A 13,988-nucleotide genomic window follows, 5' to 3' on the forward strand; every position below is an offset into this window, starting at 1 on the left:
CGTCAGATATTTACGAGTAAACGAGAAGATCAATTTGACGAATACAAGATCATCACATTATCATTATCTTCACCATTATGTGCCGAATCCTTGGAATCCTTGCATTATTTTCCACGGTGGGTGAAAAGATATGAAAAATTAAAAATTCGTCGCAAATATTAAGTATTAAGATCAATTTTTGCTATCAAAATTAACGTTCAACGTTTACGTTTTATTTTTCTACGTTTATACAAAAAGCGTCAAAAGTTTGTTCAAAAATCTGATTATTAAAAAAAAAAAAAAGAATAAATATATAAAAAAGGAGGTACGCGTTCGTGTATGTATGCACGTTGATATACGCAAACGAAATGCATGAAATAGGCGGATAACTCGTCGTACACGATTCTTGCAAACGAACTCTACTTCGTTCGAGGGATTGATAAAAAATGCATTTTAAATGAAAAAATAGCGCAGTACACTAGAAATATTTCTATTAAATATATTCCTTGTTTGATTTATAACTCATAGATATGAAATATTTGAGAAAATAATTTTCTTCTTTATCCAATTGTATCTTTCTCACGGGAGGAAATATCTTATTAATTGAACATAAGAATGTTCTTCTGTTTAATTGTTTAATAATTTCCTCATAACACTTTTAATGGAGATCATTAAATTGTATTTCACGTCCGATGTACGGTATTCTTATTTAAAAAGTTATCAAAGAGATACTTATAATCAAAATAAAAAGTCGTCCGACATTATTTTTATTCTGCGCTGCAAACTTTTATATATCTATTTATATAAATAAATACATAATAGATAGAATATCTGCTAAATGAATTATAAACCTTTTTTTCGTTCATAAAGTCGAACAAGAAGCTGATGGTTCTTTTTGATACAATCACTCAACAAATACGGGAAATACACTTTACATTACACTACTATCATCATTACCATCATTATAGTTAAATTACCACCGAAGCGTGCCGGTGAAGATATGCTGTCAAGTATGATATCCCGCATCGATTCACTTTAATCTACCAATGGAAGCATGGTCTATTTACTTATTGTATATTTATAAATTTTGCTTGTTTAAAAATATGAAATAAAATTGAAAAAATAGAAGAAAGTATTTAAACAAAAAGTAAAAAAAAAAGAAAAGAAAAGAACATTCCACGACAGAAAAAAAGAAACAACATTTATATATTTCTTAGGGGGAGGGGGGAAATATATATATATATATTTATGATGAAGCATAAAGTTTCATACAAAAATAATCTCCTAGATTTTGGAAGAATAGAGGGAAAAACAGTTTTTATACACCACCACGTTAAAAGATAGGATGAAAAGAATATTTTTGTCGTGAAGATAAAGCAAAGAAAGGATGTTCGATGACAGGATAGAGAGAAAAAAGAATAGGAAAGGATATAAGGATGTTCCTCGTGAGTGACATTGTACCTGAATGCTTTTACGTTTATTCCTCAAAACGAATCGCATACCACGTGGACATTAATAGACGAGAGACACGAATGGAAACGTAGAACTATTGGTGAGAAGGAAGACAGAAATGAAAGAATGTGAAAGATAGGACATAGTAGATACAGCGTATGAAATGTTTTTTTTGATACACGCGTTTCTTGGTGTGAAAAATGACAAAGCGAGGAAAAAAAAATTGACGATGTCGTAAAAGAGTAGGTCACAGTTGTTTCGAACGAAGAAAATAAAATCCATTTGCCCCAGAGGCAATTTCGGTGACCAGTCCTCAGCCGTTTCGCGTGGTGAATTTCGAACGTTTCTTCTTTCCCGTTACTTTTATATTTGATCGAACGAACACGCGACTACGTTTGTATCGTTGATACGTAAAAGAGAAAAAAAATAATATACATATATTTCGTATTAGGTATCCTCCGTATATATATATGTATGTGTGTATCAGAAAAATTTTTAGATTTTCGAAAATCAATTTGGAAAAAGTTTTAGGAATCAACATTTTCGTTTCCAATCAAGATAAAAACAAAAATGACGTCTCTCTCTCTCTTCGGTCGTCGTTCAAACAATAATGTCACTTTGACTTTGTCACTTTCTACCTTGCAAACGATATTTGCATCGATAATAAAATGCGAGACTAACCTGGTGTGTCCTCTGTTTTATTTATTTAATTCTTTTTTTTTGTGTTTGTGTGTACTTTTTCTTTTTTCTTTTTCTGGCTCTTTCAAAAAAGAACGAAGCTCTTTTTTTTCTATTCTAATTTATTTATGTTTTACGTATAGCAATTAAATATAATTCGTTTCTATTACATAATTACATTCATACTATATATTAACGTCGCACGTCGCTTGACCCGTTAGATACGATATATCGATTTTCTGTAAACTCTCAGCGATATACACATTTTGTGTTACAACAAACGGCTTTAATACGTCGTCGACTAAATTTGTTCATCTAACTAAATACAATTCAATTAACCAAGCGCTAAATTGAATAGCACGTTCATATATATACCAAAATCATCTACCGTCTATTTCATATTATATTTTACTTCCGTTTACCGTTAGATAATAGAATCTGATCGCTCGAATGGATCGGATACTAAGTAAGCATTAAACGGTATAGTAATTTTTTCTTATCTTCCGCTTGTGAATTTGTATCATCGATCAAAGGCTTGCGTGCGTTTATATGTACACGTATGTTCGTTATATTCCCGAGGAAATTGTCTTCATATTTTGCAAACGTTAGCCGATACCCAAAGTCGATCGCAGCAACACCTGCGTCTCGATAAGCGTTCACTTAAAGGACTAAGTTGTTTGTCGCTCGATTAACGATGTCGGCCAACTAAACTTCGATTTAACACCACAAATTTGTGCTAAGTATATATATGTTGGTATGTATGTATATATGTAAATACATTGGTAGTACTTGTAGATATATACGCGGACCATATTTCTCTTTTGATATAATCACCGATTAACGATCGTTCCTAAAGTACTATTTTAAAAATTAGTCTTTAAATAATGTTACGTTAAAAAGAGATAAATAAGATAATAAGTAAATATTTAAACGACATCTGCTTACAAAAATATAAGCAAATTTAAAGATTTGGAGATAAGACGACTCATACCATTCTTATTTTACAATAATTTCTACATTAATATAGGATCCTTGTCGTATTGCGAAAAGGTGTTAATTTTATTTCAAATTTATTCCAAAAATGATGGATCATTTCATACATCATTCATTCATTAAATATTCATATATAAATAACTTAACTCTCTTAATGTACATCTAATGAAATACCTAAACGTTAATGTAACTTCTTGACCCAAATTCGATACTTGCTTTAGAAGGAATGATGGAACCATGAATACTCTACATTCATAAGATCGTAATAATCCATGTGCCAATTCCTACTAATATGTCGTACTTAAAATTAACGTTATCCTATATCATAGATAAAATGAAATTATGAAATTATCTTACAACACACATAACAACTTATCTTCTAAAAAACTTATTTCTTATTTTAAAGAAACATAACTTACAAATATATATCTGAAAATCCAAATAAATATAAACAAATATTCAGACCAGATAAGGAATCAAATAGTACAAAAAACAAAGTGTTAATTATTAGTATGGAAAATAATATTTGAACGATAAAAGTGCATGCAGTGTGAAGGCGCAAAAAATACAAAAAAAAAAAAACAGAAGTATACGAGTTAAATGTTATAGTACAGTACAGTATAGTATAGCACATATCTATACCAATGTACATTAAATACACGCAACGAATAGTTTTACACGTGCAACAGAGCGTCTCCTCCTCTTACAACCGTTACTCAAAACGAAGTAAGTATATACAAATGCGTGCACGGTTCTTGTTCACCTTGTCCCGTCTACCGGTAGCACCCAATAGCGCCATAATAACCTATCATGTCGTACACCACGCGTAAAGAAAAAGAGAAAGAAAATCCAGGAAAGTAGGGAGAATGAGCCAAGCTAGGAGGAATCCATAAGCGGGGATAAACTCCCTATAGTGGAGTGCACTCGTCCTAGTGATTGTGAGATTGAAATTATCGGCAGACCATTAAAGAAATTACCATAACTCAAACGGCACGTGCTTAATTACTTATAGACTTGCATATTATCCTAGAGATTAATAATATCTATCACTTATTCTTCGTTAGATAATCTCACTATCATTTAATATATCATCGAATTCGAATCTTGGTAGAGGAAGATCTCGACAAATTTTCATATATTGACGCCAAAATTCTGCATATTTTAAATCGATTTCAAATTTTACCATAAAGATCAATTGAAATTCATTGAAAATTATTGTGTTAAATTAGAATCGATCTCTTTTTTTAATCGTAACGTTTAAATACTAAAATAAGGAAAGCGGAAGAGGAAAAAAATATCCTAAATGCGAATAATTGGAGATGGTATAAAAGAGAGAAAAAAATAAATAAACAAACCTAAATATGTATTGTAACGTGAAATAAAGCCAATAACGTCGAAACATTTTTGTGGGTCGAACGTAAAAGCTTTCGAGATTCGATTGAAAGTTCAAAAAGAATTTTACCATCAAATATACAATTTGGAAGTAGAACGAGAATGTTCCCGAGAGAGCCGAGTTAAAGGAAAATTACATAAATATTCATAAGGTGGTTTACGAAACAAAGCCTGGGAAATAATTTGTCTGTCTTATTTACTTTATTTTCTTTCCTCGATCGTCGTAGGTTAAAGTAATCGTTGCTCAAGATTACGAGATTTCCGAGATTCAATGCAGTGGGGCTGGTTCAGCAGCCGATCTTCTCACTGCAAAAATCAGAAGACCGATCGGCTTCAGAGGAGCTCCGCTATTTGCCGACGATAGATCGGCCAATCCTCTCATCGACATTCATTGCCAGATTAGACCGGATCCTAACGATCCTCAAGAAGACAACTACTTTCTCAAAGTAACGGATTTTTCACGATGCGGTGTCCTAAAAAGAAACGTAAGTCGACTTGAAAAAAATTCAAAGAAGAATAAAGATTTCAAAAAATATTCGTGTTTATTGGAATTGAATAAACTAACGTTTAAAAATACTTTTAAGCTGTAACACACACGAACAAACATAAAGAAATTTAATTCATTAGATCCGAATACTTCTTTAAATTAAAAATCTAACAGACAGAAAGAATATTTTATATGTAATATAAATATACTAGGGATATTTTGATTGATTACAAGCATAGAAAACAAATAAATTTTAAATTCGAGAACGCAGTAATAACTACAAATATATATGTATCTCACGTCATCCGAAAAAAAATATATAATACTTCTAATTCTATTTCAGAAAAATTGTAAAATTAAAATTTTGTAAATATCAACGATTTTAAATATAGAAAGAAATTTAATAAAATACTATTAATTTTTCACGTTGAAAAATATCAAATTATAGATAGAAAAATATAAGATAATCGTAATTAATCCCGCCAAAGTACGTTTTTATCTATCTTTCTTCCTCTCTCTCTTTCAAAGGATTAATTTCTTGTGCTTTGATGTGAAATGTCGACTGAAAAAATTTCTTCGTTTTATCTTAACATTTAACGTCAAAATATATTATGATTTTTATTAAAGTTATACGTGAAGTATTATAATTAAACATATGTAATGGTTAAAAAGATCAAATACTTCATACTTATGAGAAAGAATATTTTATGCATAAATTAATTAATATCAACTTACTATAATATATATTATCGTAAATATTAGTATTTTGGTTGTTTTGTTATTTTTTTCATAGGGATTTATTCACTTACGGATATGGTTTCCGGCATTCCCTGGGGTCGTAATGCTAGCCGATCAAGAATTGATCCTCATGTGTCGTCCACCTGAGCCCACATTGCTTAGACACAAAGCTGCCGGTTTTGCTGGTACCTTGTAAGTTAGCAACGTCAATTGATGACATCCTCTTCTCTATTGTTGAATTATTAATTATGCTCTATCCGTTAATGTTGCGGCTATCTATAATTGATTCATAGAGTGTAAATAAAAACAGAATGATACAATTCAAATCAATAATAATAAAGATATCGTAATATCGAGAAGAATAAAAAACATTATGAAAAAGAGATGAAATATCTTTGTATAACTGCTTATAAATAATCAAAATGTTAGTATTATGAAGCAACCTGATTATGAAACATGCTCTAAAAAAGAAATTATGAATACAATTGCTAATACGTACGAATATAAACTTAAAAGTATACATATATTATAAGGAAGAGCATAAAGCTTTATTAACTTGGTAATTAAACACGAATGCTTGACGTTATTAAATTGCATATTATAACGAACTCTTGCAACAAATACATAGTTACGATTGTTGGCACGAAACACGATAAATAAAATATTGAATTTCTCAGTGAAAATAATTCTTGAATATAATGCCTCAATATCTTGTTAATCGTAATTAATCGACGATACATTATGGAATTACTCGAATTTACCGCGGTAATGATTCGTTAACAATGGTATTACTATTTTAGGATAATTTACCGAAATGCTTTAGTCCAATAAATTGATGAAATCTATTAACGACGTTCAAATGGATTAAGTTGAAAAAATAATAAATCAAGTAAATAATTCGGTGCATGAAAATTTCATTAGAAAAATAATGTTTGTTTTAGTCCACATGGTGCTAGAGTATCCGGTGTAGTAGAAGAGACACCAGGTCGTCTAGAATACGAAGTCGCTCTTTATCGCGAAGCTACAGGTAATCTATCAGAATCTAGCGGATCCCAAACTGTCGATCAGGCAGTACCAATAGGCACAAAACTTCAGTTAAGAGCTCGTATCAGCCCTGACAGTGCTTGGGGTTACATCAAACTTTTGGAAGTAACAGTCAGTCCTGATCCCGATCAACCGCATGCTTCAGGAAGCGTTATCCTTGTTAAGGATGGATGTAGAAATCGAGATTTTGCCTCGATCATTCCTCATCAACCAGCAAGATATCGTGAAAGAAAGAACGAGGTATTTTTGGATTTTGAAGCATTTTTGCTTAGTTCTATGAGAGAACGTTCTACATTATGGATACATTCGCAAATAAAAGCTTGTATGGAACCACAAGATTGTCAACCGGTGAGAATATTTCTTTTTTTTATTTATTTATAATTCTTTAAGTATAGATCATCAACATTGTTTATTAAGTTGTTTATGCAAACGAATTATATGAACACAAAACGTGTCTGATATTTCAATTGAGCATTGAGTAAATTGACAAAATGTAAAAAATATTTAAAAAGACATATCTAACAAAATAAACGTTTAATATATATGTTAAGTATCGTATTAAGAAAGTAAAAGTAGTGAAAAGACTTCAATATTTTTCGTAGGATTTCTGTCTGGACCTCTTCGAGCCGTCGGGTCATGGTAAACGAAGAAAACGAAATTTCAACGAAGAAATCAACGGAGAGCTCTTGCCTAAAGTTGAACGCCTTATCAAAAATTACAATGACTCAACACCTTTTACAAAATTCAAGGAGAACATTGAATATACCGTTATGATGCCAGATGGTATAAAAACGCTTAATATCGTGTACCAAAACAATTATATAAAAGAATTTAATGATCAATTAACTTTTGCTAATATAATTAATGAAGTTATTTATCTGCAGATATTTACAATAAGGTTGCAGCCGGTCTGGAAGGTAGTTGCGGTGGTTTTCTTTACGTGGCAACTGGTTTAGGTGCATTATTAGTCCTATCGGCCTTCATTATGTGTTATTTGGCCTCTCGTCTGCATAATTTATCATCATCTATCTCGCAAAATAAGTCCATCGACGAGTTAGTACGAGATAGAGCGAGAAAATATTGTGACACAACGTCAGGATACACTGGACGATCTACAGTACAATAATATGTATCAATCGATTTATTTGCATTCAATAACGTTTAAAAAAAGAAAAAAGGAAAAAAGAACAGAAAAAAAATAAGCATGACGTAAGAATATTTAAAATCGAACGATGAACACTTAACATTTAATTAGTATCTATATATGTATTTATGCTCGATATATGTATATTTACGATCCAATTTATTTATTCATTCTATAGATTATATATTTTTCACATATAGTTGATATTTATTATAATATTTTATAAATATTAAATGTTCATCACACAGTAGTTAGATACGATTGATACTTTATTTACCGACGAGATAACAGTTTTTTAAAACACATTGTAAATGTGTTAATACGATACGACTGATAATACTTTATATGATTTTATTAAGTATTATTTTAATGTGTAATATTTAATACCAAGGATCTTAGGAATTCTTAGATTTAAGTTAAATTGTAAACAGCGCTTGTTTCGAATCGAAAAGAACTTAGAAAGATATTTTATATCTATTATAAAGCGCTCTATCTATTCTCTTCTTCTTGCATATATTCTGAATATTCCTAAATATGCCCTTGTGCAATGCTATCACGTGACCTGATAATGCGAACGCAATTGTCGATCGCTCATACTTACATTACGATCGTAGTATTTAAGTATTCGCAAAAGTGCATCTCTTGAGCAAAATGCATACAAATATTGGGTTGGTTAAAGGTTGAAATAAAATACTTTACACTTTGTACATAAATCTGCACGATTAATGTATTAGTTTTGAGTTAAATTAATTTGATAAAAAAACAGAAAACAAAAAAGTTAAAATATAAAGCGGCCGTGTTGTATGAACGTGTAAATTTCTAAGCAATACGAAAGATCATACAAACGTTTAAAAATTTAATGAAGATAATATTAAAATAATTGTACGTACGGTCGCATATGTTTGATATATTTATTATAAAATAAAACAAGGTTAATCAAATATCCTTGCATTACATTTCGTTTAGTGGTAACGACGTTTTTCCCATAAAATTACGCTGTACAATATGACGATATCGTTACAATGTTGTAAATTACGACAATTCGACACGATACCTCTTACAATACCTCGTAGTAACGAACAGCTGTGAAAGTTAATTTCTTTTCTTTCTTTCTTTTTTTTAATTTTATTTTATATTATGTTATTTCTTTTTATTTTTCTATATTTCTGATATATTTGCTTTTTTTTATAACTAAATGATTGTTCAAGTTCAACAATTGTTTCGTGCGCTATTTTATGCTAATTGAATCTACACAATCTTTGCAACGACGAGACGAGATATGTATTTTCGGCCCTGTATATCTTTGGTTTACATAATTTCTCGAACGGACCCACAAAGCATAATATATTGAACCAACATAGGTTCAAAGCTTTATCTTAAGTAGGAAATCAATACAATAATGTATCATTACATACAGTATTTGATATCCATACTTTATAAAGAAAAATAATATTCGAAGGCACACATGTCGTGCAAAAATTCTAACTAAATGTTATTATTCGTTCTTTATTTTTAAATACATTATTAGATGTTTTCCTGTTTCCGTAATAAATATAATTATCACAGGAAGTACTCGTGATGCATACTATCTTTTCTTTTTCTTTTTTACATACACAACTACATGCCCTTATACATCATGTGAAGCCTTTTCTATTATAATAAAAATTTTAATTGATAATTAATCCAATGATTAATACTAATCAACCTATTTCATTATATACATAAATATATATAATGAAAAATATAAATATAGTTATAAATATTAAATAAAATAGTGTAAAAAATTAAATTGAAAATGTGCTCATATTATTATATGTATACGAAATAGAGAAATTATAAGCGTATTGCACTCTCCCTAAAGATACAATATTTTTTTCTCTTTGCTTTATCGATGTATAGAGACACATTTAGCGATTCTATAAATTTGCATCATTATGATTTATAATATTAACAATTGTCACACACTTATTTCACATCCTTTGGCTTAATATCATTGTTCTATCTTTGTATAGGCCTGTGAAGCTTAACTTGATAACCTTCTAATTTAATTAGACTGCAAGAAAGTAAAAGTAAAAAATACGTCCACAACTAAAATGAATAGTTATTTCACGCGGATTGTAAATCAGACGAATTTATATACATTATATATTTATAGTTCCTTTTATAAATATCAACTCATAATTTCTTATTTCAACATGTATTGAATAGAATGAAAAATTTGGGACATTCTCTTAACTGCATACTCGTTTTGCACTAACAAAATATGAACTAGAATTTTAGTAATCACAAATGAATTTGCATGTATCTTACTACATGTATTTATACTAAAATCATTGTGCCATTAATAGTAAAATTATACATAATATTAATGATAAAGTATTTTACACTTAATTGTAAGACTCTACTTACATATGGCAACTGTACATGACATTAAATTTTCTATATACTTTTCTTTAAATCATGTGATAAATTAACGTAAAATTAATATCATATCGTAACTTTCGTCGATTTTGACGAATTTTCGTTTTGTTTAAGAGAAAATGTAATTCTAGTTCTTTTCGCAGTATGTCTTTAAAAATGATCAAATTACACTTCTATGTTCTATATCTTCTATTAGATCATTAAGCATGAAATGTCTAATTTCGAACTGAAAGTAGTAGGAACAATCGGACGTTTCATACTCAATGACCTAATTAGATTGAATAAATTAATATAATCCGAGAATTATATGTATATACAAATTAATTCTATAAAATTGGTTATATCACATATAGTAATTATGCAAAAATTTATTATGCAGTCCTTCCATTTTTTTGAGACTTCATAAAAGCTTCATAAGCTGCAAGCTCTTTCTTTTCCTTTTTTAAGTTTCTATCTTCAAATTCCAACCTGTAATTCATCACTTAATCAACGCGTATACAATTTTCTTTAAATGTTGGGATATGCAAATATAATAATCAATTAAATTCAATAATCAGTTAAAATTCTTTGACACATAGGTAATTACATTTTTCTTAACATTCTCTAAAAAACTTTACCAGATTAAAGAACTGTAAATAATATTATTGTATACAAAAAGGCGTATTATAAATAAAAAAGTGGAATAAATGCTTGCATGAGATTGCATATCCCAATATAAAAAGCATGAATGCATGAATGACATTGAAGAAAACAATAAAGTATAATTAAAATTACAAAACATTCATTAGCAATCAAAAGATGTTATGAAATTTTTTTATACAAATTATATGTTTTGCATTATGCATAAGAAAATATTTCGTAATGTTTGATCTTTGTAAAAATTATCAAAGAGACACGTCATATAACTATTAATTATCATTATTTACAACATCTTATCTAAGCAATTATTTTTAATAGATTTACTTTTGTTTACTTATATCTAAAAACAACTAAGAATTAAAGCAGTTTGCTTATCATTTGCAAGTTCATGTTATTAAAATGTCTTTTTTTTCCAATATTGTTAGTTTTAAACTATGTTTTTATATATATTAGCAACATCTTATATATTTAACGTATAAGTTACAATAAAAGAAAAACATACCTATGTAGAATTATTCTTTCTACAATCTTTTCGGTGGTCATATCATTGCCACTATCCAATAACTTAAATTTATTTTGTCTTTTTGGTTCTTCATAAGGATCCGAGCCATCTTCACATGACATTATTGATGTCTGTCCATGACACACAATAGAAACATTAAAGTGTTCCATAAGATCTTTGGTAACCTCATATGGAGCACCAATTACAACTTCATTCACATACTAGATATGTAACAAAATTTAATTTCTTCATTTAAAATATATACAATAAAGTATTTATATGGCTTTAAAAAAAATATCCTTCACATTTATCCAACAAATTATAATAAGGATTTAGGGAAAATTTTACTTCATTTTATCTTTCTCCAAGTACTTAAGTGAATATATTTCCAATCAGAATGATCTTATGAAAAACAAATATAACTTTGATTTTAAATAAATAACTCACCTTACATGCTAGTACACTGAGAACACGTTCATGTAGATTCATAATTGGATGATTACCACATTTGTAACGGTTAACAGCAGGATCTGTATGAAGACCAACAATTAGATAGTCACCTTCTTTCTTTGCAACTTCTAAGAAATCTAAGTGTCCAACATGAAATAAATCAAATGCTCCAGCAACATAAACAATTTTATCATCAGGCTGGGGACTTTTTCCATCGCTAAATTGTATAATTTTTTGAGTAGTGGGAAGAAATTGAGAACAACCAGTCCATGGACTTTTTGCTGTACGGTCTTGGCCCATACTTTTGCTAGGTTCTCTGTCAACTGTATATTCGCTATCTCCTTGTTTAAAATGTTGACGTGTCATTAAGAGCATACGACCTACAAGATCAGTAGTTGAAACACCTGCTGTTCTTTGAACTTCCCTGTAATAATTATATTCTTTATTAATATAAAAAACATATCTTTTTAATAGAAAATACTTTTCTTTGTTAGATATTGTCATACCTATAACGACCAGCTGCTTTAACTAAATGATAAGTATCTATTCCATCTGCAGTCATTGTTATGTCATCACCATGTACACAGAAATCACAATTGTATTTATCTAACGTTTCTAATGTAGTAACATAAGGAGCACCTTCAACAACTTCATCTACCCATTTTATACCACGAACCATTTTATATCTGAAATAAAGCAAACAGAAATGTTGTTCAAATCATACCTATATTTCACATAGAAACAAAGTAGAATTAGAATACACACAGAATATGTATGAATAATATTTCATATTATTTTAATAAGGTAACAAATATAAAAACTACCTTTCTTCTTGTGTAAAAACTGGAGGACCTTTATGCTTAGTAATTTCTTCATCTGTATGAACACCAACCACTAAATAATTTCCTAATGCTTTAGCCTGCCTCAATGAATTAGCGTGTCCAAAATGTACCATATCATAACTAAAATATAAAATAACATATTTCAATAATCATAAAATTATAAAATGTGAAAGATCAATGTTAAGAATATAGCACATAGGAGTAAACGGAATAGTTCTAAACTTGAACATTTCCAAGGATCGTGAATTTACTCCAAAACATACACGTATATTCCATTCAAATGATTAATTAATCAAGTGTAGTATTGATCGGCAGTCTTTCTTACAATCACAGAGAGACAGCTAGTCTCTTATCTTTTGACATAACATTTTCTAGACCACGTATTGAATCATGATATGTAGGAAAATTGATCCTTTTCCAACACGAACAAAAAGAAGGAAGGAACAGTACGATATAAGTTTAATAGGACACGAGTGGAAGATATATATATATATATATGTGTGTGTGTATATATATATATGTATATACGTATTATATGTATATATATGCATGTATATGTTTTTCACAGCACCAACTTATCTTTCTTTTTTTTTTCTATGTTACCTGTCAAGTTCGCACGTTAAACACGTGAAAATCGAAAGGTAAATGATATCGCACTAATACATTTCATTCATAAACTCACCACCCATCGCACCAAACTCGAACTTCTTTTCGAGATTCTGTCATATTAACCAAAAGAAAAAAATACGACACACGTGTGCACAAGCCTACAAATGTTCTTTCTTTTTGATTGTTTTTTGTCCAATCACTTTATTTAATATATTTTACGCGAAAAAATGATAAAGATAGTACGAAACATATAGAAGAACTCTTTAAAGCGTACTGCGCGCGACACCGGCGTTGCACATCTTTTTATTAATCGAGCACCACTCGTTCCTCCCCACTATTTTACCCTTCGCTCGTTCACAGTCATCCAAATGACGCCATCGAGTTAAAACTTAAAGTTACTCACGTGAGTAAGACATATTTTATAACCGATACTCTCTATAATGATTATTTTTTATCAAAGACATTTTATTAAAACCACCAACTTTATCGGAAACAATATTCACATTCTGATTGATTTGTAATTCTGATCGCTTAAAAGGACATTAACCAAGCGTGAGTTGCAATACTAATCGTCAGAAGATATTGATCGTCTTGTTATTCGATGTGACTGAAATAAAT

General features: G+C 29.6%; 2 protein-coding genes across 7 annotated transcripts; one reads left to right on the plus strand and one right to left on the minus strand.

Annotated features, from left to right (window-relative positions):
• On the plus strand, positions 1-9,580 carry LOC107070609 (uncharacterized). Its single transcript, XM_015328979.2, has 6 exons — positions 1-116; positions 4,722-4,979; positions 5,775-5,911; positions 6,661-7,111; positions 7,366-7,546; positions 7,648-9,580. Exons 1-6 carry the CDS (start codon positions 78-80, stop codon positions 7,887-7,889), a joined length of 1,308 nt encoding a protein of 435 aa, XP_015184465.1. The 5' UTR covers positions 1-77; the 3' UTR covers positions 7,890-9,580.
• Pect (phosphoethanolamine cytidylyltransferase) lies at positions 8,805-13,848 on the minus strand. Of its 6 annotated transcripts, none has more exons than XM_015329096.2 (6): positions 13,444-13,848; positions 12,744-12,881; positions 12,426-12,605; positions 11,917-12,343; positions 11,470-11,600; positions 8,805-10,796 (listed from the first exon to the last, which is right to left on the minus strand). In XM_015329096.2, the coding sequence occupies exons 1-6, from the start codon at positions 13,485-13,487 to the stop codon at positions 10,700-10,702; spliced, it is 1,017 nt and encodes a 338-aa protein (XP_015184582.1). In that variant the 5' UTR covers positions 13,488-13,848; the 3' UTR covers positions 8,805-10,699. The 6 variants fall into 6 exon arrangements, with proteins under 6 accessions (XP_015184582.1, XP_015184536.1, XP_015184573.1 ...); XM_015329050.2 differs by having other exon boundaries at positions 11,470-11,690; XM_015329087.2 differs by having other exon boundaries at positions 8,805-10,809; positions 11,470-11,690.
• Positions 13,849-13,988: the final 140 nt, after the last annotated feature.

This window comes from Polistes dominula, unplaced genomic scaffold (assembly GCF_049000335.1).
Source record: "Polistes dominula isolate Pdom_NZ unplaced genomic scaffold, Pdom_raw_medaka contig_15, whole genome shotgun sequence".
NCBI lineage: Eukaryota > Metazoa > Arthropoda > Insecta > Hymenoptera > Vespidae > Polistes > Polistes dominula.

Bases quoted from the DNA above. Each gene is read 5' to 3' on its own strand.
- LOC107070609 (XM_015328979.2), top strand. From the start codon at position 78: ATGTGCCGAATCCTTGGAATCCTTGCATTATTTTCCACG. The intron at 4,980-5,774 runs GTAAGTCGACTT...TTTTTTTCATAG, and splicing joins GCGGTGTCCTAAAAAGAAAC to GGATTTATTCACTTACGGAT. The intron at 7,547-7,647 runs GTATAAAAACGC...ATTTATCTGCAG, and splicing joins TACCGTTATGATGCCAGATG to ATATTTACAATAAGGTTGCA.
- Pect (XM_015329050.2), bottom strand. From the start codon at position 13,487: ATGACAGAATCTCGAAAAGAAGTTCGAGTTTGGTGCGATGGGTG. The intron at 12,882-13,443 runs GTGAGTTTATGA...TTTATATTTTAG, and splicing joins CGAGTTTGGTGCGATGGGTG to TTATGATATGGTACATTTTG. The intron at 12,344-12,425 runs GTATGACAATAT...TAATTATTACAG, and splicing joins AAAGCAGCTGGTCGTTATAG to GGAAGTTCAAAGAACAGCAG.